This window comes from Coregonus clupeaformis, chromosome 7 (genome assembly GCF_020615455.1).
Source record: "Coregonus clupeaformis isolate EN_2021a chromosome 7, ASM2061545v1, whole genome shotgun sequence".
Taxonomy (NCBI): Eukaryota; Metazoa; Chordata; class Actinopteri; order Salmoniformes; family Salmonidae; genus Coregonus; species Coregonus clupeaformis.
Window position 1 is genome coordinate 7,174,724 of NC_059198.1, and position 24,077 is coordinate 7,198,800.

At 44.8% G+C, this 24,077-nt stretch overlaps 1 protein-coding gene and 1 gene segment (V, D, J or C); both read left to right on the forward strand.

Annotated features, from left to right (window-relative positions):
• LOC123491188 overlaps positions 1–22,616 on the forward strand; it is a 52,835-nt gene extending 30,219 nt beyond the window's left edge. Inside the window, 6 exon segments of the C gene segment in view lie at positions 14,840–14,903; positions 15,984–16,283; positions 18,507–18,833; positions 19,179–19,484; positions 21,674–21,810; positions 22,407–22,616. Of these exon segments, the coding sequence occupies positions 14,840–14,903; positions 15,984–16,283; positions 18,507–18,833; positions 19,179–19,484; positions 21,674–21,810; positions 22,407–22,415 (1,143 nt within the window).
• LOC121570745 overlaps positions 1–24,077 on the forward strand; it is a 257,249-nt gene that overhangs the window by 223,989 nt on the left and 9,183 nt on the right. Inside the window, 1 exon segment of the mRNA XM_045221082.1 lies at positions 23,727–24,053. Coding sequence (XP_045077017.1) covers positions 23,727–24,053 — 327 coding nt within the window.

Genomic DNA, 24,077 nt, shown 5'->3' on the forward strand with positions numbered 1-24,077 from the left:
GGGGACAGGGAGCTGTTAGCCGTGGTACAGGCCCTAAAGGTGTGGAGGCATTGGCTTGAGGGGGCTCAACACCCTTTCCTCATTCTAACTGACCACCGTAACCTGGAATACATCCGGGCAGCTAGGAGACTGAATCCTCGCCAGGCCCGCTGGACTATGTTTCTAGCCCGGTTTGTGTTTAAAATCACTTACATCCCTGGGTCCCAGAACGGGAAGGCAGATGCCCTGTCTCGGCGATATGACACGGAGGAGAGGTCCGTTGAGCCCACTCCCATACTACCGAAGTCTTGTCTGGTTGCACCGGTGGTATGGGAGGTCGATGCCGAGATCGAGCGGGCGTTACGCACCGACCCAAGTCCTCCCCCAGTGTCCTGTGGGTCGGACGTACGTTCCGCTCGAGGTACGCGATCGCCTCATTTATTGGGCTCATACGTCCCCCTCCTCTGGACATCCAGGTATCGGCCGGACAGTTCACTGCCTTAGCACTAAGTACTGGTGGCCAACGTTAGCCAGGGATGTGAGGATTTATGTCTCCTCCTGTTCGGTGTGTGCCCAGTGTAAGGCGCCCAGACATTTGCCCAGGGGTAGCTACAACCCCTGCCCGTTCCACAACGACCCTGGTCCCACCTCTCGGTGGATTTTGTTACAGACCTTCCCCTCTCACAGGGGAATACTACCATCCTGGTCGTTGTGGATCGGTTCTCGAAGGCCTGTCGTCTCCTACCCATGCCGGGTCTACCTACTGCCCTACAGACCGCTGAGGCTCTGTTTACCCATGTCTTCCGGCATTACGGGGTACCCGAGGATATAGTGTCTGATCGAGGCCCCCAGTTCACCTCCAGAGTGTGGAGAGCGTTTATGGAACGGTTGGGGGTTTCGGTGAGCCTTTCCTCGGGTTACCACCCGGAGAGTAATGGGCAGGTTGAACGTGTCAACCAGGATGTGGGGAGGTTTCTGAGGTCTTATTGCCAGGACCGGCCGGAGGAGTGGGCGAGATACGTTCCGTGGGCCGAGATGGCGCAGAACTCTCTCCGCCACTCCTCCACCCAACTAACCCCTTTCCAGTGTGTGTTAGGGTACCAGCCGGTTCTGGCACCTTGGCACGAGAGCCAGATCGAGGCCCCTGCGGTGGATGAGTGGGTGCGGCGCTCGGAGGAGACGTGGAACGCTGCCCACGTTCACCTGCAGCGGGCCATCCGTCGGCATAAGACGAGCGCCGATCTCCACCGCAGTGAGGGGCCTGTGTACGCACCTGGAGATCGAGTCTGGTTCTCGACCAGAAACCTGCCCCTCCGCCTGCCCTGCCGGAAGCTGGGTCGGCGGTTTGTGGGGCCATTTAAAGTCCTGAGGAGGTTGAACGAGGTGTGTTACAGGTTAGAACTGCCTATTGAGTACAGGAATATTAACCCCTCGTTTCATGTGTCTCTCCTCAGGCCGGTGGTAGCTGGTCCACTCCAGGATTATGAGATAGAGGAGATTCCTCCGCCCCCATTGGACATCGAGGGGCTCCGGCGCACACTGTGAGGTCCATCCTTGATTCGAGACGCCGGATGGGGGTCTCCAATATCTCGTGGAGTGGGAGGGGTACGGCCCGGAGGAGCGGTGCTGGGTGCCGAGGAGGGACATATTAGACCTGTCCCTGCTGACCGAGTTCCATCGGGGTCATCCCACGCGCCCTGCTCCGCTCGTCCTGGTTGTCCCCGAGGCCGGGATCGGCGCACGGCTGGAGCCGCGCGTCAAGGGGGGGGTACTGTCACGGTTTCGGCCGAGGCTGCTCCTTCTCCTTGTTCGGGCAGGCTTCGGCGGTCGTCGTCCCCGGAGTACTAGCTACCACCGTTCGATGTTTCATGTTTGTTTGGTTTTGTCTGGTTGTACACCTGTCCCTTGTTAGTCTTTGATTTTGTTTCCTATTTAGTTATCGTGTGTTGGGTCAGGTGTTATGTGTGATTATTATTGTCAGCTGTTGCCATTGAGGAGTTTCCTCTCTCATAACTTTGTATTTGAGAGTTCGCACTGCGTGCGCTTTTTTCTTGTATTTCGCACTGTTGTTGTTGTGCGTAATTGTTCGTGCCACCCGGTTGGGTTGGCGACTCATTCCTGTTTTTGGATATACTAAAGTCTGTTGACGAACACCCTGGTTCCTGCGCTTGATTCCCTGCACCACATCCACACGCAGCGTTCTGACAGTCGCCAACTACTGATATACGGGTTTAACAATTTCAAGCGCTCCATCTGATGTTAGTTGATAGGCTACATGAATGATTGATGAGACGTTTTTATGTTTCCTCCATAAAGACGTTGAGACCATATTGTTCCTAATCAATTGTTGGGAAACAATGAGTGTACAGAACACAACAGATGCTTCCTTTTGATATTGAGAGAAAAGGGATCACTGTCTAATGTTTCACACAGCCGCCTTCACTACAGTGTAAATTCCCTAGTCTAGACAGGAGAGGGGTTTTTGTACAGGGATGTATGACAGTGCAGTATAACGGCCACAGTGATACAGCCCATGTCAAAAACCCTTCCCCATCTCTAACACTGATGCTGGGCTTAGAGTGTGTGTTAGGGCAGAAACTAGGTGAAGAGTGTAGGTGTGTTTCTCATACGTTTGGTTCACCATGCTTGATATATTCATTGGTCATATTATTTTTAATTCTACTGTTTTACCAACATATTTATCATCTGTTAATGACGGAGAAAGATTTAACGATGAGAATTGGACATACAGTTGGTATGAAGTGAACAGTTTATGCCTAAACATGATCTAGAATTCTATTATGATAGATTTTTTAAAGTTGATTGTTAATGAAAGGTTATTGGGGAAAAACCACGGTGTCAATGTTGTAGATAAAATAACAAATAGTTTTATTGAGGGAGTCACTACGTGGCATGAGTTTTTGTACTGGCATGTATCACTGTGTACACTGGGGGCCACAATGATATACACCAGTACAAAAACCTCAGCACAAGTGGTTACCTCACCCGACTCTGTATTAAGTGACGGATCATACTGGAATATTCGGAATACACCTGATATGAATTCTGGATATAATGAATATGGGCTATGTTGAATGTAACTGTTTTTTGTCATGGAGTTTTTTGAGACATAAAAAAAAAAATGTTTTAGAAACTCTATTTGCGCTTAAAAAGCATGGAAAATCACTGAAACCATCAAATACTTTTTTTCATATTCCCTTTTTTCAATATTATGTTCATAATCTTAAGGTAGCTGGTCTCATGCTTTTCCTTTTATGTAATATTTGGAACAACCATTGAATTCTGGCTGCACTTAAAGATTATATTACTATATTATGTTCATCATTTTAAACTAGCTGGTCTCCTGCTTTTTCTTTTTTCATCATACTTGGAACAAACATTTAATTGGCTGGTCTTAAAAAGTCACATATTGACATTTTTAAAGCAGAATTATTTGTCATAGACGTTTCGACAAACGTCAAATTTTGACTGCAAATGAAGAAAAAAAATAATCACATAAATATGTTACTCTTACTGTGGGAGCATTTGAAGTGGGTTTTTGTAATGGTGTGTGTCACTGTGTATGGGGGCAGCCACAGTGATACACACCAATACAAAAACCTCAGCCCAAGTGCTGGTCATGGCAGCACATACTTACTGAAACATCAGCCCACTCTGTGCCAAGTGACAGCTTATAGGACTGCTTATAAAACAATACCTGACCCAATACAAAAATATTTAGTGCAGATTTAGTGCACTAATACCAAATATCAAATACTGATATCCAACTGTGCATTACACAGACCTTATACCATAGTTATACATAAACAAAATACTTGTTGTTTTCTTTAGATATGACATGTGAAAAGACAAGGCAACTAAAAAGGTATTGTCAAAACAACAATGGGTTGACACTTTTCTTAGCTGAGCTATGCAGATCTGAAAATATTTGCCTAAAATTAGCTAAGTCATATTCATGATAAGAGGTAGCAATGACAGGTCTCTAATCATTAGTTGAACAAGTAAGTACATTTGCCAAAATCATTTACAGTGTCATATCATTTGTCATAAAACTGATGTTGATATGAGTTGATGTATGGATGGACAGAAACATAGATGAACATACAAATGAATGATGATTAAACTAAAATAACATAAACATAGTGGGAATGTTTTGGCCTTTGGGCAGAGCGTATCCACACTGGATATTGTTTATGTAATGAGCAGTAACAGACAGGAAACCAGCCATGCCATTCACCACACTGAGGGAACAGGTGTTTCCTCATAACATGGTCACACTGACTAAAACCTCCTCTGGACTGAGGGTAGATAGAGCCCTCAGAAACCACCACTATGTTATGAAACAGCGTGTCCAAATGTCACTCTCTAAATCAGCAAGCATTCAGTCTTTAGCCTCACAGGGTTGTTCTTCAATTGTACTGTCAAAGTTAATCTAAAATATATTTTTATCAAATGTTTTTAGTAGGGGCTGTTATCCAGAGCAATTAGGGTTAAGTGCCTTGCTCAAGGGCACATTGACAGACTTTTCACCTAGTCTGCTTGGGGATTTGAACCAGTGACCTTTTGGTTACTGATCCAATACGCTTAACTGCTAGACTACCTGCCTCCCAAGTAACAACCAAATTCTTGTTTCTGAGATAATTGATGCCATTATGTAGCTAGAGTCCACACGCCTGGCCCACCAATGAACTCAGTCCCTGAAGGCAAGGATGACAACCGGCAGATAATGCAGCCTGAGGACTTGAGTTGGATATGCTTTTACTACATGCCATACAGCTCTGGAACTAGAAAAGTTGTGTGGCACCACAATGTTGCCTAAACAACTGCCACAAAGTGGCAACATTTCCTCCCCTCCCTCAGCCCACATTATTAGTCAACACACTACACAATATTTGCCAATTCATGTTTGACAAACATTTAGAAGTGCTAGGTATAAGCAAAACAGTTATTTTCCCTGAAGTGATGTAGTCAAGTCACTAAACCTTGAGTCCAAGTCGAGTCCCTAGAGTTCGAGTCAGAGTCCTTGAATCCAAAGTCGAGTAACAACTCCCTTGGTAGTGCTAAAAGCTAAATTCCAACAATCTTTGAACTTACGTTACGGAAAGCTGAAAGCTAACCATCTTACAGTATTGCAAATTAGTCAGGATAGCTAGCTAATTCAGTAGCTAATGTAACTATGTTGAATTAAGCAAAGGAGAGAGACTTTCTGACAACAAATATACCATTGGTTCACCTCCTACCTCACTAACCGCAATTAGTACGTCACACTTGGTGAGGCAAGATCAGAGAAGTCCACCATAACCTGCGGTGTCCCACAAGGGTCGGTGTTAGGACCTATCCTCTTCCTGCTCTACATGCTCCCACTTGATCAGATCTTCAGACTACACAGTGTCCAATTCCACTGCTACGCAGACGTCACACAGGTGAACATTAAAACAAAGCCTGACTCATCATCTGCTTTGTCAACATTGTCGAACTGTCTGGAAGAGGTCAAATCTTGGATGCAGAATAACTTCCTCCAACTCAACAGCAGCAAGACAGAAGCAATGCTGATAAGCATACCCCAGCAGATCACCAACTCCTGCAGCATCCGCCCTGCCATAGATGGCCACATCTGCCCTATGAACCTCCACGCACCTTACATTCAAGCCATGCTTATACTCCTTCATGGCCCCAGGACCAGGCACCTCACAATGGGGGACCGTGCCTTTTCCTCCATCGCACCATGCCTATGGATCTCCCTTCCAGATAATCTCAGGGTTGTTCAGACTGTTGGAGATTTTAAAGCAGGTCTTTAACTCACCTCTATCAGCTGGCCTACCCTTCCTCCTCGACTTTGATTGTTGCTTTCATGATATGGTTATATATTATGTAGGTTAGGTTAGGTTAGGTTATGTATTATTATGTGTTTTTTACTATTTTTCTATTTTCTATTTTATTTTATGCACTTTGAGATGAATGTTGTATAATAAAAAGCGCTTTACAAATGTAATAAACTATCATAATTATTATTGATCAACTCCGAGTCCAAGTCTGAGTCATCACTGGTCGTGTCTTGAGAGTCATCAAAATCTGGACTGGACTTGTACACTGGGATAAATGGTAGCTTCCCCAGCCTTTAAGTGCAGAGGTGAATTACTACTTCAGTGATAATAACCCCTAAAAGCTTGATCTGATGTCATACAGGGATGACAGTAGGCCTACCTGCTGTTGGACTAATAATACCTCAGAAAGGTGAATGTGACTGCACAATGCTATGCAAGCTCCTACTATGTTATCAGTAAAATACTAAATTTTTGTACCAGCACAAAGCACCTGATTCAAACATCCACTAATCATCCATTTAGGCCCCGGTTAGGTGAAACTGGGTGGTAGAGCTGGGCTGGAACAAAAGTCTGTTCACACTGCACTCTACAGGACCAGAATTGCCTAACCCTGATTTAAGTCAAGTCAAGTTCATTTGTTCAAATGCACAGGATACAAATGGTACATAGTAAAATGAAATGCTTACTTGCAGGTTCAGCTATCAACAAGGCCACAATAATAAGATTTTTTTTTAAATAAGTTAAATGGAATAAAAATCTAAATGTACATATATGCTGGGGAGGGGGAATATGGAGAGAAAAGTGTTGAATTAAGCAATAAGTTTGTGCAATAATTATATAAGTCCAATAGCAGTAGTCATGATGTGTGTGTGTGTGTGTGTGTGTGTGTGTGTTTTATGCATATCAAATCAAATCAAATGTTATTTGTCACATGCACCAAATACAACAAGTGCAGACTTTACCGTGAAATGCTTAGTTACGAGCCCTTTCCCAACAATGCAATTAAAAAGTATGACAATTAGCAAATAGATAAAAATAAAATAGTAAGACAATAGAATAACAATAACGAGACTATATAGAGGCTTATACAAGGAGTATTGGTACCGAGTCAGTGTACTGGGGTACGAGGTAGTTGGGGTGATTGATTGTGGTCATATATACATGTAGGTTTGGTTAGGTGATTGATTGAAGTACTATCTACATGTAGGTAATGGGTGAAAAGCAGAAAGTCCGGGTAGCCATTTAATGAACTGTTCAGAAGTCTTATGGCTTTGAGGTAGAAGCTGTTCAGCAGCCTTTTGGTCCCAGACTTGGCGCTCCGGTACACTTCCCGTGCAGTAGCAGAAAGAACAGACTGTGTGGGCATGTGAGTGGATGTGTGAGCGAGTGCATGTCCGCTAAGGTGTGAAAGGTCAGTGCAAAGAAACTGTTGGTGTGCAGGTGGTCGGTCCTGGTTCAGATGTTCAGCAGTCTGATAGCTTGTGGGTAAAAGTTGTCTCTGAGCCTGGTCGTCTGAGACTCGATGCTCCGATATCGTCTACCAGACAGTAAAGGCGTGAACAGTCCATGGCTGGGATGTGTTGGGTCCTTGATGATGTTGCGTGCCTTCCTCAGGCACCGCTTGAAGTTCATGTCCTTTACGGGTGGGAGCACGGCCCCAGTGATGGACTGGGCCATCTTCAGGTCCTTGCGGTCGAGAGTGGAGGAGATTCCATAACCAGGTTGTGATGCAGCCGGTCAGGACGCTCCCAATGGTGCAGCAGTAGAAGTTGAAGAGTATCCGGGGGGACATGCCGAATTTCTGCATCCGCCTGTGGAAGTAGAGGCGCTGTTGCTCCTCCTTGACCAGAGTGGTGGTGTTGTGGGTCCATGTCAGGTTCTCTGTGATTTGAACACAGAGGAATTTGAAGTCACTGACTCTCCACAGCAGTCCCATTGATATGGATTCGGCGTATCCTCCTCCCTGCTTCCTGAAGTCAACAATCAACTCCTTCGTTTTGCTGATGTTGAGGAAGAGGTTGTTGTCCTGGCACCACGCTGCAAGTTATATTACCTCCTCCCTATAGGCTGTCTCATCATTGTTGATGATCAGGCCTACAACCCTGGTGTTATCAGCAAACTTGATGATGGAGTTGGTGTCATGCCTGGCCGCGCAGTCGTGAGTGAACAGGAGGTACAGCAGTGGGCTGAGCACACCTCCCTGTGGGGCCCTCGTGTTGAGTCAGTGTGGTGGAGGTGTTATTAAGAGTCAGTGTGGTGGAGGTGTTTTTGACAGTCAGTGTAGTGGAGGTATTGTTGACAGTCAGTGTAGTGGAGGTGTTGTTGCCAGTCAGTGTAGTGGAGGTGTTGTTGAGAGTCAGTATAGTGGAGGTGTTGTTGACAGTCAGTGTAGTGGAGGTGTTGTTGACAGTCAGTGTAGTGGAGGTGTTGTTGACATTCAGTGTAGGGGAGGTGTTGTTGAGAGTCAGTGTAGTGGAGGTGTTGTTGACAGTCAGTGTAGTGGAGGTGTTGTTGACATTCAGTGTAGTGGAGGTGTTGTTGAGAGTCAGTGTAGTGGAGGTGTTGTTGAGAGTCATTGCAGTAGAGGTTTTGTTGAGAGTCAGTGTAGTGGAGGTGTTGTTGCCAATCCTCAGGTGTTGTAGTCTGTGGTCTGCCAGTCAGGAAGTCCAGGTGTAACGATCCCGGCTGTCTGAGTCGGGTCCTGTCTGGTGACTAGTGTTCCTGTTCGTAATCTCCAGTTTCCCGAGGGTTCGGGAACGCTCCGGGGAGCGCTCTTGTTTTCCGCACCTGCATCCCATCAGCAATCTGCACACCTGGTCCTGATCATCACCCTTCTTAGGCTCTGGCCCAACATCCAGTTCCTGCCGGATCGTTAGCCATGAACAGTATGTTTGTCAGCGTATCAGTCTCTGAGCCATTAGTGTTAGTTTTGTTGTTTTGCACCTTTTTGACTTGCTGTGTACTGACCTCCGTTTTGTTCTGTCTGCAGTCTCTCACCCGGAACCTTCACCCAACCTCTGCCTGATGGTCGGCGGCTGCCGAGCCAGTACCGGACCAACCACTGCACCCTCAACAACCCATCCACGCCACCCGCTCTGTTCCCTGGATTATTCAGCCTCACTCGGAATCTATTAATAAACACTCACCTTTGTCTCAACGTACCTTGTCCTGGTCTGCTTCTGGGTTCTGGCTAATAAACCGTGACAGAACGATCCGGCCAGTAATGAACCCAGCGGACCTGGACTCTGTTCGCCATGCTATTACCCAGCAGGAGAAGATGTTGGGCCATCATAGCATGGTACTACAGGAGATCGCGTTGTCAGTTCGGAACCTTTCTACCGGTCTGACGGAGGTCCAGAACCAACGCAAGTGTCCGGTGGAGGATCCACTACCGGTTTCACCCATCTCGCCTGCCGCTTCTGAAGCTGTGTCCATCCGTGAGCCCAAGGTTCCGACGCGGATAAATATGAGGGGGAGCTGGGAAGATGCCGTTCCTTCCTTATGCAGTGTGGACTAGTGTTCGATCTACAGCCCTACTCTTATGCCACAGACAAGGCTAGGATAGCCTTTGTGATTGAGTTGCTGCGTGGTCGAGCGCTGGAGTGGGCTTCAGCCGTTTGGGAACGACAGGATTCCTGCATGGCTTCATACCAGGGGTTCACGGCCGAGATGAGGAAGCTCTTCGACCATTCCGTCCGAGGGAGGGACGCAGCTAGGCGCCTGTTTTCGCTTCGCCAAGGAACTCGCAGCGTGGCCGACTTCGTGATCGAGTTCAAGACGTTGGCTGTGAGAGAGTGGGTGGAACGAGGAGTCTCTGCAAGCGGCCTTTTACCAGGGTCTGTCGGAGCAGCTCAAGGATGAGTTGATCTCTATCCGGAGCCTAGTGACCTGGACAGCTTGGTAGCTTTGTCTATTCGGGTGGATAATCGAGTCCGAGAGCGAAGGAGGGAGAAGCAATGGGGTCCGTCCAATCGATCAGCTTCTCAGTTCCCAGTCGGGTCGGGTGGTGGACCAGAACACGTCGATCATTCTCCACCACAATGGATTAGTGGAGAGGTCCTCTATCCCGATTCTGAACCCATGCAAGTGGGGCGGCACGGGTTAACCAAGGAGGAGCGTCAACATAGACGTAAGACCAACTGCTGCCTCTACTGTGGTAGCTCGGGACATTACATCTCCACTTGTTCCCGGCGGTCGTCAAACTGCCCGGCTCGCTAAAGTTGGGAGGACTTTTAGCGAGCCAGTTTCAACCTCTCAGTACCTCTGTCAGACCCCCGTTTCGGCTACCCTTGTGAACAGGAATCAGAGCTTAGCGCTTAACGCTTTTATCGATTCAGGTGCCGATGGAAGCTTTCTTGATGCCGAGTTGGTGGAACAGCTGGGGCTTTCCAAGGAGCAATTGCCGGAAGCCATTGAAGCGACCACTCTGAACGGCAGTAGTCTGGCACGTATCACGATGAGGACTGAACCGGTTAAGATGCGGTTGTCGGGAATCATTCTGAGATGATTTCATTCTTCATTCTGCCGTCTTCCCATGTTCCTCTGGTCCTTGGATACCCCTGGCTGAAGGAACACAATCCCACGTTCGATTGGGTGACGGGCAAGGTAACGAGTTGGAGCCTTGATTGTCATGCTAACTGTCTCAAGACTGCCTGCCCCCATTCGGTTCCCAGTCAGGTGATTGAGGCTAAACCCCTAGATTTGTCCCTGGTTCCCGAGACATATCACGATTTGGGGGAAGTTTTCAGTAAGCAGAAGGCTCTGTCACTCCCTCCCCACCGACCATATGATTGTGCCATCAACCTGGTCCCTGGAGCTGTCTACCCCAAGGGAAGGTTATACAGTATCTCCCGACCTGAACGTGAGGCGTTGGAGACCTACATCAAGGAGTCCCTAGCTGCTGGTCTCGTTCGTCCCTCGTCATCACCCCTGGGGGCAGGATTCTTCTTTGTGGGTAAGAAGGATGGCTCTCTTCGACCGTGTATTGATTATCGGGGGTTGAATGACATCACGGTCAAGAACAAGTATCCCCTGCCCTTGATGAGTTCTGCCTTCGACTCTTACAGGGTGCTACGGTGTTCACCAAGCTAGACCTACGCAATGCGTATCACCTGGTCCGGATCAGAGAGGGGGACGAGTGGTTGACGGGTTTCAATACACCGATGGGTCACTTCGAGTATCAGGTGATGCCGTTTGGACTGACCAATGCTCCAGCGGTATTCCAGAGTATGGTGAACGACGTCCTGAGAGATATGATCGGTCTCTTTGTGTTTGTTTACCTGGATGACATTCTGATTTTTCTCGAAGGAACCTTCCGACCACGTCCAGCATGTCCGGCAGGTTCTGCAGCGATTGTTGGAGAATCGCCTGTTCGTGAAGGCCGAGAAGTGCGAGTTTCACGCCCACACGACATCCTTTCTCGGGTACATCATCTCCAGGGGAGAGATTAGGATGGACCAGGAGAAGGTTAGAGCGGTTCTGGAATGGGCCCAGCCCGGTACGAGATTGCAGCTCCAGAGATTTTTGGGGTTTGCGAATTTCTACCGCAGATTCATCCGGGATTACAGCCGTGTGGCCGCTCCATTAACTGCCTTGACTTCCAGTATCAGGACCTTCAAGTGGAATCCGGAGGCGGATCGTAGCGTTTCTGGATTTGAAGAGGCGATTCACCAACGCACCGATTCTCTCTCAACCGGACACGGCCCGTCAGTTCGTCGTTGAGGTGGACGCGTCTGATGTGGGAGTTGGCGCCATCCTGTCGCAGCGATGCTCCACGGACAGTAAACTCCATCCCTGCGCCTACTACTCTCGTCGCCTTTCGCCTGCGGAGAGGAATTACGATGTGGGTAACCGGGAGCTTCTCGCGGTGAAACTTGCCTTGGAGGAGTGGCGCCACTGGTTGGAGGGGGCGGAGCAACCGTTTATTGTCTGGACTGACCACAAGAATCTTGCTTACGTGCAATCGGCTAAACGCTCTCAACTCCCGTCAGGCCAGGTGGGCGTTGTTTTTCGGACGATTCAAGTTTTTCCTGACGTTCCGACCTGGATCTAAGAACGGCAAGGCGGACGCCTTGTCCCGGATGTTCTCCAAGACGGAGGAGAGTGGGTCCAAGACCGAGACAATTCTCCCCCGGAACTGCGTCGTGGGAGCAGTTATGTGGAAGATTGAGGAGGAGGTGCTGGCGGCCCTTCGGACTCAGCCCGGTCCCGGTAACGGTCCACCCGGTCGGTTGTTTGTGCCTGAGTCGGTTCGTCCTGCTGTCCTCAAATGGTCCCACGCCAGCAAGATGGCTTGTCACCCTGGCGTGGCTCGGACAATGGCGTTTCTTCGCAGACGTTTTGGTGGCCTGCCATGGCCGAGGATACTCGGGGTTTTGTTGCTGCCTGTCCAGTGTGTGCGCAGAATAAGAGTACTAATCGGCCCAGCTCTGGACTACTTCACCCCCTTCCTATTCCCGCGCGACCATGGTCGCATCTGGCCCTGGACTTCGTCACGGGGTTGCCCGCTTCTGAGGGGAACACGGTCGTTCTGACTATCGTGGACAGATTCAGCAAGTTCGCCCACTTTGTGCCAATTGCCAAGCTTCCCTCTGCCTCGGAGACGTCCGAGATCCTTGTTAGGGAGGTTTTCAGGGTCCACGGTTTGCCCAGTGATATCGTTTCCGACCGTGGCCCTCAGTTTACCTCTGCTGTCTGGAAGTCCTTCTGTTTGGCCATTGGAGCTACTGTCAGTCTCACATCTGGTTTTCACCCCCAATCCAATGGTCAGGCGGAGAGAGCCAACCAGAAGATGGAATCAACGCTACGCTGTCTGGTCTCTTCCAACCCCACCTCCTGGGTCTCTCAGTTGCCTTGGGTTGAGTATGCCCACAATACTCTTCCTACATCTGCCACTGGGATGTCTCCCTTCCAGTGCCTGTATGGCTACCAACCTCCCCTGTTTCCTTCTCAGGAGAAGGAGCTCTCAGTGCCTTCTGTTCAGGCCCATATTCGTCGTTGCCACCGGACCTGGCATCGGGCCAGAAAGGCACTCCTTAGAGTTTCGGACCGGTATCAGCTCCAGGCGAATCGTCGCCGGATCCCCGCTCCCACCTATACCATCGGAGATAGGGTTTGGTTGGCCACACGGGATCTTCCGTTACGGACTGAGTCTAGGAAGTTGTTACCGAAGTTCATTGGTCCGTTTGTGGTGGAGAAGGTGATCAATCCAGTGGCAGTTCGACTCAAACTACCGAGGACGCTCAGAGTCCATCCCACCTTTCATGTCTCCTGCCTCAAGCCTGTCTTCCTCAGTCCTCTGTTGCCTCCTCCGCCTCCTCCTCCTCCTCCTCGGATGATCGGAGGTGGTCCTGCCTACACGGTGCGTCGCATCATGGATTCCAGACGGCGGGGCCGGGGTTTCCAGTATCTCGTGGACTGGGAGGGGTATGGCCCTGAGGAGAGGAGTTGGATTCCGCGGCGACAGGTCCTAGATGCGGACCTCATCAGTGACTTCTACCGCCTCCATCCTGGCGCTCCGGGAGTCCGCCCGGTGGCGTTGGCCGGAGGGGGGGTACTGTAACGATCCCGGCTGTCTGAGTCGGGTCCTGTCTGGTGACTAGTGTTCCTGTTCGTAATCTCCAGTTTCCCGAGGGTTCGGGAACGCTCCGGGGAGCGCTCTTGTTTTCCGCACCTGCATCCCATCAGCAATCTGCACACCTGGTCCTGATCATCACCCTTCTTAGGCTCTGGCCCAACATCCAGTTCCTGCCGGATCGTTAGCCATGAACAGTATGTTTGTCAGCGTATCAGTCTCTGAGCCATTAGTGTTAGTTTTGTTGTTTTGCACCTTTTTGACTTGCTGTGTACTGACCTCCGTTTTGTTCTGTCTGCAGTCTCTCACCCGGAACCTTCACCCAACCTCTGCCTGATGGTCGGCGGCTGCCGAGCCAGTACCGGACCAACCACTGCACCCTCAACAACCCATCCACGCCACCCGCTCTGTTCCCTGGATTATTCAGCCTCACTCGGAATCTATTAATAAACACTCACCTTTGTCTCAACGTACCTTGTCCTGGTCTGCTTCTGGGTTCTGGCTAAGTAAACCGTGACACCAGGATCCTGTTGCAAAGGGTGGAGTCCAGACCCAGGGCCGTGAGCTTGGTGACAAGCTTGGAGGGAGCAATGGTATTGAATGCTGAACTGCATTCAATGAACAGCATTCTCACATAGGTGTTCCTCTTGTCCAGGTTTGAAAGAGCCGTATGGATTACAATGGAGATGGCATCTTGAGTGGATCTGTTGGAGTGGTAAGCAAATAGGAGTGGGTCCATTGTGTCTCGCATCCTGGCCTTGATGTGGGCCATGACCAGCCTCGCAAAGCACTGGTCAGCCAAAGATGGTTTTCGTCTAACTGTTTGCGTTGACCGCCAACCAAGATTCTTCATGTCAAATCGGGAAATACGGCCACCATTCACGACCAACTATCAGCAACAGTGTGAAACACGGACAGAGATTTTGAGCACTGATTGTAGGTCCTGTGCGTCGCACCTATCTGGTATGAAATAGCCCTATCAGGATAAATAACTCAACTATCAGGATGATGCTCAAGATGCTTCCCATTCATCAACATTCACAACATAAATAAAGATAGAGAACCCAGTGGCTCACTATCAAAAAGAAGGACAGGAAGAAAACTCACACTCTTTCAGCCAAAGTTAACTTCATGCAACACTTCCGTTTTGATGGGAAGTGTGTCTCCCCAGGGAAGGAGCGAATCATCAAGATGCCACAAAATAAAGTTAATGAAGCATTAAGTTTGAAATGAGTTGGGTTTTTAGTTTAGGGGCAGATATACAATTATCACTGTGATGACTATTTTGATTACTGGGGGAAAGGGACCCAAGTCACAGTAACTTCTGGTAAGTAGCCTTAACATTCAGACCTGAAAAAAGTGATTTTATTGTTGATGTATAACTAGTGACTATTCAGGTTATTTTATTATTTGTAATGATTTTGTACTAAGTATTGGTCAGACCATTCACTGTGACAACTACTTTGACTACTGGGGGAAAGGGACCATGGTGACCGTGTCCACAGGTAAAAAATATATATATACTGTTTATTTTTGCATTATTATCGAGGTTTGACTTTGATTCAAAAGTCTCTTCAAAATGCTTGAAAGATTTATTTTTGGTCTTAACTTGCGTTAGTTTTTGTGCGTTGCACGTATTGAAAGATTGCATTGTGACTATGGTTTTGACTACTGGGGAAAAGGCACAATGGTTACCGTTTCATCAGGTAAGAAAATGATTATGATTTCATCAAATGTGTAAGTGAGTTTTCAAATAGTCAAATAGATCTAGGTTTTTAAAACTCGATTCTAGGCTAAATTTGCTCAATTGAATTGTGGATCAATAACAGTAATGGTACGCTATAACAAAGAAATATATTTATCATCTGGCCAAAAACAACTAAAAATAATTCATGTAATTCTAAAACAAAGCTTTAAAAGTGCAATATAGACTATATATTTTTGGTTGGGAATAAGAGGGTATAGAGCCTGGGGAGAATGCGTTTTTATACCACTAGCTAAGTTCATTGAACACTGTGCTACGGTGCTTTCGACTACTGGGGTCAGGGTACAACGGTAACCGTTTCATCAGGTAAGAATCACATTTTGTTAGATGGCAAAGCATTGTTTAGATTGGATACTGATCTCTTAAAAATAAGGATACATATTTAATCAATCAAAAAAGTCAATACAGTCCTACCTACCTGCCTTATATCAGTTCTGTACAGGCGTTTCTGATAACACTTTTGATACAGTTTGGGGATAAATAATATCCTATCCTAACACATTCATACTCTCTTAATAAATCACATATTTGGCCTACTAAGGAATGCTAAATAAAGTTAAGACAAAATAAAATATTATGTTTGTACAATGGAATAGGTCCTTAGAACTGTTATTTATTTTGTTTTGTTATGTATTATTTGTATTTATTATTTTCATAATGTAGCCTACATTCTTGAAGGCTACAAGGGTTGCCATAGACTAGTAATCTACCATGCAGAAAATGTATTGATTAGGCCTAAATGTCATCCCCAATATTGAGAGGGGAAACAAAAGTTTGATGGACTTTATGGACTATTTGTAACACGTAATTTCTCTTACAGCCTCCCCAACTGCCCCGACCCTGTTCCCTCTGATGCAATGTGGCTCCGGGGCCGGAGATATGCTGACTCTAGGTTGTATTGCCACCGGCTTTACGCCTGCCTCCCTCACCTTCAAATGGAAGGACACCGACGAGAGTGCCTTGACTGACTTTGTCCAGTACCCGGTTGTCCAGACCGGTGAAAAGTACATGGGAGTCAGTCAGCTCATCGTAAAGAGATCAGACTGGGATGAGAAGAAGACTTTCAAATGTGCCGTGGAACATTCAGCTGGCTCAAAGGAAGTGATATTACAGAAACCAGGTAAGTCTCATTTATAAATTGACTGATCAATTTATTTAATAATAATAATAATAATAATAATAATAATAATACAGTATTAGGTTAGGGTAACTTATTATTATCCATATTCATCTACACGTATTAGGATAGTAAAAACATATGACGATCGATTCGCAGACTATTAGATTCGATAACAAACCCAATTTGTAAATATTATTCAGTCAAAAAATAAATATCAACGCTGATAAGCTTATGAAGTATGGATGAATTGCAAATGGTTTAGTTGTATAATTCCATTGCTGCTATTCGAAATTACAATGGACTACTACTGTACAATAGGCTGCTTGTATAAAGCATATTGTGCGTTCACGTGTATAATAAAGCGTTTATAAATTGATTAAGTCTTATTCATTTCGACCAAGAAAAATAATATAAAGCTATTCACCTATATTTTCATTTTTGTTCATGTTTTTTCGGTCAATCATACTTAGGACTACTTCACTTGTCATGTTGGTTTCTTGGGCCAATGAATCCATCTTTAGAGTCTACTTCAGAAAACTCTGTACCTTAGTAGGCCTAGCCATACAGTAAAACACCTTGTCTGATGAGATACCTGATGCATGTTTAAAGTAACAAATGTGTTATAGGATGAATAGAAGTGGCTAACAACAAATGCATGATTAGGCCTACATCTTAAGATAGTTGATGACCACTTGAAGAGCTTTGCAGAGCTAATAATTGCTCGCTGGAACATTTGTGTCACTGTCACCAGCTATAAAACAAGCCATTTAGGTATGAGTCTGATTGTGGTGTAGGTGATAGGATAGGATGAGGGTTGGAACGGCGGTAACTTGTCGTTGGGTAATTAAGCCATGTCTCCCAAGCACAAAGTTTTGAGCCCTGATTGCTTTCCTTCGCCTGCATAATCCTTTTATGTCCACAGTCTTAACTGCTTGATCACTTCAATAATTGAACCATATTTGTATTGTGGCAGTGTATTGCCCTTACTTGCCCTGGGACTACAGGTGCAGATTCGCTTGTGGCTAACCCCGCTACATTTGCATGGATGTTGCATTATTATAATATTGATGTTGATTAATGTGCACTGTCCCCTATGAATAAATAAATATAGGCCTACACATTGATTGGTTGACAGATTTAAGACATAATACATTCATAAGCAATTGACACAATTCAAGTCAATTTATGGACAGAGCTTTGACCTTTCCATCTCCACCACTGCAACACTCCAGAAATACACACACAGTAGAGCAAGCACAGTAGAACAGCAAAACAGGTTATGAAAGTGCATAGTTTAAAAGTTGGTAGGAGTATTGTGCATGAAAATTGCGGGACATGATTCCCACAGGGGCCCTGCAATATCACCAATTGATTGTACACATAGAAGCCATATTAACACTTTTCCATTCTAGCATACTTGTTCCTCTCTCAGCATCTGCATATGTCTGTTAACATGTATATGAAGAGTTTATTTCTTAAACACTATATCCACACATTCTTCCACTTTTGTGGTTTTTCACCAGAAATTATTTCTTATGGCTACCTTCACGTGTAAAATATTACTGTTTTCAGTTTTTTTCTTTAGCAATTTTAGGTGTGTAGTAAAACGAGTTTTTTGCAAAACGCTGTATATCCATTGTTTAGCTGGAATGGAATATTCGTATACTGTTAATATGACGGATATGTGGTTGTCTCACCTAGCTATCTTAAGATGAATGCACCAATTATAAGTCGTTCTGGATAAGATATTCTGCTAAATGACTAAAATGTCAAATGTAAATGATCTAATCTAATGTAAATGATCTAATCTAATTTTACTATATTGATTCATTATTTTTTATTTTTTGTATTGATGTCACAAATGTATAATTTGTACAGTTTTTATTAAAAATGTAATTATTTGTTACATTTGACTGTGTAAAACCTAGCAGTACTACTTATTCTCTGAGAGTGGGGCTGATATATAGCGTTTTGCAAAAAAACAACATGATTATATGTCTCTGAAATGAACCCATTAAATGATAGATCTCAAACAAACACGTCTGTAATTGCACAGCCCCAATCCATTATTACATGGTGAAAAAACACACCAATCTAGTTCATTAGTTCTTTAAACAACAACAGCTCATTTAGAAAATGGATATGTAGCGTTTTGCAAAGAAACTCTTCATATGTTTTGTTCATCAGCTTCTGCGTTCATATATGTGTATGTTTGTTTTTCAGTTGAGCCTCAGCCCGTCTCCCCGTCTTTTTATGTAATGACCCCCTCAAAAGAGGAGATGCAAGACAATCAAACAGCTTCCTTTGCCTGCTTAGCAAGGGACTTTTCACCCAAAGATCATGATATTACATGGCTGAAGAACAATAAGCCAATAGCCAAGGGGGTGACAAACTTCTGTCAGGATGAAAAGAAGGGAGAACAGAACACCTTGTACAGCGCAACCAGCTTCTTGAGCGTCGGCGAGACTGAGTGGACAGATGGGTCAGAGTATACCTGCCGCTTTGTCCACAAATCTGGAAACCAGACCAAGACTGTGAAGTACTCCTCTGGTGAGTAAAATCCATCAAAATGTCCCCTCTTGGTAGCTATGATACACACTAAAACAGTGCTCAGAGAAGGTTCTGTTCAACATGCATTATTTCTTTCATTAACTTCAAACACTCTTTTGGTATCAGGTATTGTCCAGGGACAGCACTGTATCAGCTGGTCTCTGTTTTATATAGTTTGGTATATATAACTGCTAGTTTACATTTTGCTAAATTACTGACCATGAGAAATACCCCATGAATAGAAACAATAATCAAAACAGAATGTATTTATTTTAGTGTTGATAGGGGGATGATGCATTGAATTACAAATGTTTTAAACCTCTTCCCTGTGTCCTCTTACAATAGGTGCAGTATGTGACACTCATGTGGAATTCCAATTCATTGAGCCAACTCCAGAAAACCTCTTCTTAGATGAAAAGGTCCCCCTTGAGTGCAGGGTCACTTCAAAGCAAGCAGGCTTCCAGACCATCAAATGGATGACCGAGGATAAGAAAATCCTCTATCAAGAATATGACCAACGTGAGGGACGTTCAATCACTGCCAAGATTCTAATCAGTTATGAGGAGTGGCGTAATGGGACAACATTCATCTGTAGTGTGGAGCACAAAGATCTTCCATCTCCAGAAGAGGAATCATACAGAAGGCAGAATGGTGAGGCACCCCATTTTAAATTCAAATTCAATTACTGTATAATAAGATACGTTTTTATTTATTTAATTTTTTAATTGACATACTTGTGTAATGTTTGTGTTTTAAAACTAGTCATTTTTCAAGGTGATGGTGTAGTTTCTGAATCACATAGTGGTTGTGATTAGCCTTTGGTGTTAAGTACAATATAACCCAAAGATCTTCCATTTGGTTAAATAGATAACGTATGGCAGCACATGGTTTTACATCATAGCCCCCTTTGACCTATTTTCTCCCCTTAACACTCATCATGCGATGATATTGCACACATTTGAAAAGTTGCACAATTGCAGATGGCTCATTGCCACTCCTTAACTATAGGATAACCCAATCAGCACAGTGTGTCGCTCCAAGACATTTGAACAGATATCTTACTGAGCTTTGACAGAAGGCATAACTGTTCTCTTGTGCTTCTAGGTGAAATGGAAAAGCGTCCATCTGTGTTTCTTCTGGCTCCTACAGAAGAAACTAGCAGTGGTATGGTGACCCTGACTTGCTACGTCAAGGACTTCTACCCCAAAGCGGTTTTAGTTGCTTGGCTTGTTAACGATGAACTTGTCACAATGGATTCAACAAAGTACCAATACAACACCACTAGTGCTATTGAGACAGGAAGGACATATTACTCAGTATATGGTCAGCTCACCATGGGCATGGATGATTGGATGGTGGATGGTGAGGTGTATAGCTGCGTAGTGTACCATGAAACCATTCCGAAGTCCACAAAAATGCTTGTCAGAACCCATGACAGAACCTCAAACAAACCCAACCTAGTCAACCTCAGCTTGAATGTCCCTCAGTGCAAGGCCCAGTAGAGGATGTGTTGCCTTGTGTTTTGTTGCTATGTGTTGCCCCTATATGGTTGTTTGTGTTCGTGTTTGTGACATGACATGATGTGTGTCTTTTAAGTGCAGAATCAAAATCCAAATAAAAAGATTGAATCAATAAACGTGTTAATGTATGTCCTGTGCAGTTCCTACTCATGTCTGTCCCGTCCCCCCACTTTTGTGCAAAGCAGATGGTTAGTTAGAGCTTCAGTATCTCTCTTTGGGGGAAATGTCATCTCTCACACTAGTAGAACTAACGGTAAAGAGACAATACAAGTCAGGCATAGTCTTAATGCATTACATTTACAATGAGGTCATGATTATCATGCAATATAAGTCTATCTGGAATACAGTAATGGTGGACACTGAATAATGTAATAGTATAAAGCTTATTTTGCACACCTAGCTGTAATCTAGCACGCAAGTGATATCCACTCACATTCTTAAAATGTTACCCTGATGACAGGAATGAGCTATGGAAGTGTAGCGTTAGCATTAGCAACACAGTTGACTGCTGATTCAGATATTCTCCTCGTGTCTATGGTGTAATCAGATGTAGTGCATTGAACTTGTTCAGGTGTACCTGTCTTCTTATTGTTTGGCTTTGTGTGCTTCTGTTCCCACTACTGTGTCTCACCTGTAGAAATGCTATATGTATCTTCTATTGATTCAAATTCTACCACCATGGGTTTGGAGACAGATGAGATATGATTAGGGTTCGTTCACAAGAAGCAAGCCAAGCCAAGAAGAAGTTGGAAGTTCCCATTGATCGGCAAGTGTGTCGTTTGGCCAAAGCAAGTTAGGGTCACCTTCACTGCTGGTTTGATATCCTCACATTTTAGATTTTCAATGTGTTGCATGCTTTCAGTTATAACTTAGTCATTGGAGGTGAGGCATGCACAAGTCCAATAAATACACAATGCATGCTTTAGATTTCTTTCTCACATCCTACAAAATATCACAGTATTATCTGAAACACAACTATGATTGATACCGGAGACAGCTGTACTATGCAAGGTTTCCCATAAAACAGTTAAAAGTATGCCAATTCCAAAATCAGCCCCTAGCCCCAAACCTATGACACTTCTTGAAAGCCCCTTAGCTCTCACTTGTACATGAAGGCTACATGCAATACTCCCCCTAGGTAACAATATGAATGGAGCTATGGAGAAACTATTATTAGAACTAAGATCTATAACACATTTTTTAGGAGCCATCAAGAAGTGTCCAGAAGTTGGGACTTGGGATTGGGCTTGGGACTGGGCACCAGAGTAAAGAGTGACCGTCTTGACTGCCTACTGACACTGTTCTCATATCCACATGCAGAGTGTCTCGTTTTGACTGACTGTCCATGCAGCAACACCATGGAAACTGACAGGGACAGCATGGGGAAAACAGCCTTCACCTTTATCATACTCTTCCTCATCACTCTGCTGTATGGCGTTGGAGCAACTGCCATCAAGGTAATGCCTTGTTGGGGACGTGGGGTTTTGACTAAATGGGATAAGCTTTTGTCAGATTTGACTTTTTGTAGCAGGTTAGGGGAACTTAGGCAGCAGGTTAGGAGAATTAGGTTAAGGAAAGGAAAGAGATTAGGGTTAGCTAAAATGCAAAAAAAAACATTTGAAGTTAATTTGACAAAAGCAGTATTCCTTCTAGCCATGACCGGAGTGTGGGAAGGGTAGTGTGAAAGGAAGACATTTTGTTTTTGAAAGTTCCATAGTCTGTGTGGTTGCATTGTTATGTTTATGTATGGTTCCACATTCAAACATACAGTCCATTTATAAGTGGTAGAACTTTCAGTAACAACGTGAACAGATTCTAGCAAGATTAGAATGTATACATTCTTTACTTGATGCAATTCTCTGCAAGAGGCATAATAGTGAGAGAGAATACAGTAATAAGCTAAATATACTATATATAACTTACATTTTAACAATATTATTTTACAGGCTATATTTTTGAAGTGTCAGGTAATAAAAATGTATAATTGCATCGAAATAGATGTCACAATTATTGTAAGTAATTTTAGTGAACAAATGTTTGCTTCTTTTTTCAGGTGAAATGAAGAAACTGTGTTTGAAGTATTTGAAAAACGTATAACTTTTCATACTTCCATTTATTTTATCCATACATATATTGTAACTGTTTTCCTGCTTGTCTTCGTTGTTGCTTTGGTTTGAATAGTTCAACTGTAGAGGTTAGATTTGTAAATATTTCATGGTGCCTTTTTACCCTATTAAGATAATAAAAGTTGAACTGAAGTAAACTACAGTGTATTGTTCTTCCTTTACCATTGCTCCATCCATTACCTTCTACCCCCAAGCCATAAGACTGCTAAACAGTTCATCAAATGGCTACCCAGACTATTTGTATTGACCCCCTTTTTACGCTGCTGGTACTCGCTGTTTATTATCTATGCATAGTCAGTCACTTTACCCCTACCTACATGTACATATTACCTCAATTTGTACATGATTTATTGTCTTACTATAAAAACAATTCTGCATTGTTGGTTAAGGGCTTGTAAGTAAGCATTTCACGGTAAGGCCTACACCTGTAGTAGATACAAATTTGATTTGATTTGAGAAATACAATGCAGCTGAAAGGTTGTATTATAATGTTTTATAAATATTGAAGAAACACATTTCTTATTTACGGTTTAATTAGTATACTTGTTGTTTAAAAGTTATTTTAGAACTGTGTGGCTGTTGTGATGTGTGGCTGAATCTACAGTAACTAATCTACGTTTTCTTTTTGCTGGATGCTGCGTATTGGGTTCTGCATGAACACATCTGGAATCAGTGGGCCTTGCTACACTTGGTATGCAAAATATTCTGAAATAGCTTGATGGGTTGTCAAGAAAACAAAAATGTAACACCAAGTGGTAAGAAGTTACATAACAGAAGTAGAGAAGAGAACTCTTATTTAAATAGCTCGGAAACATGCAAATGGAAACCGATTTCCTTAAGCAGAACCAGACCTCACACCTGGCTTCTGATACACACGGTTGCTCAGCAACATGTTTCACTTCTGTTTTTTTGGATGCTTTTTTTGGGATCAGGGTGTTTCCCCACGCTTCTGCCTGCTGCATTCCCTGTTCGCTGAGGCCTGTTCTGCTCTAACACCTGCGTTTCACAACCCTCCAACTCCACATCTGACCACTACCACTACCAGCTCTCAGGGCCCAGCCACCCAGCTACTTAATAGGTCCATAGCTCCATCTAGGCTATGTTACAATTCATTACACTGAGCCCAGGCCTGGATTTAATACATTGGGTTACTTAAAACTGCAGAAACAAAGGTATGAAGAATTTGATTCAAAGTTTACAATCTGACTTTGGTTTACAATTTTACTCCTCCTTCCACCTTGCATTAGTGCAACGGGTCATTCCTCCAAAAATCACCCTAAATCCTCTCTGGGAGGAAGTGGAGGGAGGATCGAAGGTGGGACTCCTCTGCATCCTGAGTGGGTTCTACCCCGATGAGCTGAGTGTGGAGTGGCTGCTGGATGGCAAGGCTCTGACCAACTCTCCAGTCCAGCGGAAGCTGCAGAGTGTAGAAGGTGAGGAGAAAACTTTCAGCCTGAGCAGCCAGCTGGAGCTGGACCAGAGCCAATGGACTCAAGGGTCAGAGGTCACATGCAAGGCCACCCACAATGCAGCACAAGGACCACCAGTCTCCAGGACCACAAGCATTTGCTCAGGTGGGTTTCAGTGACAGCACCGTG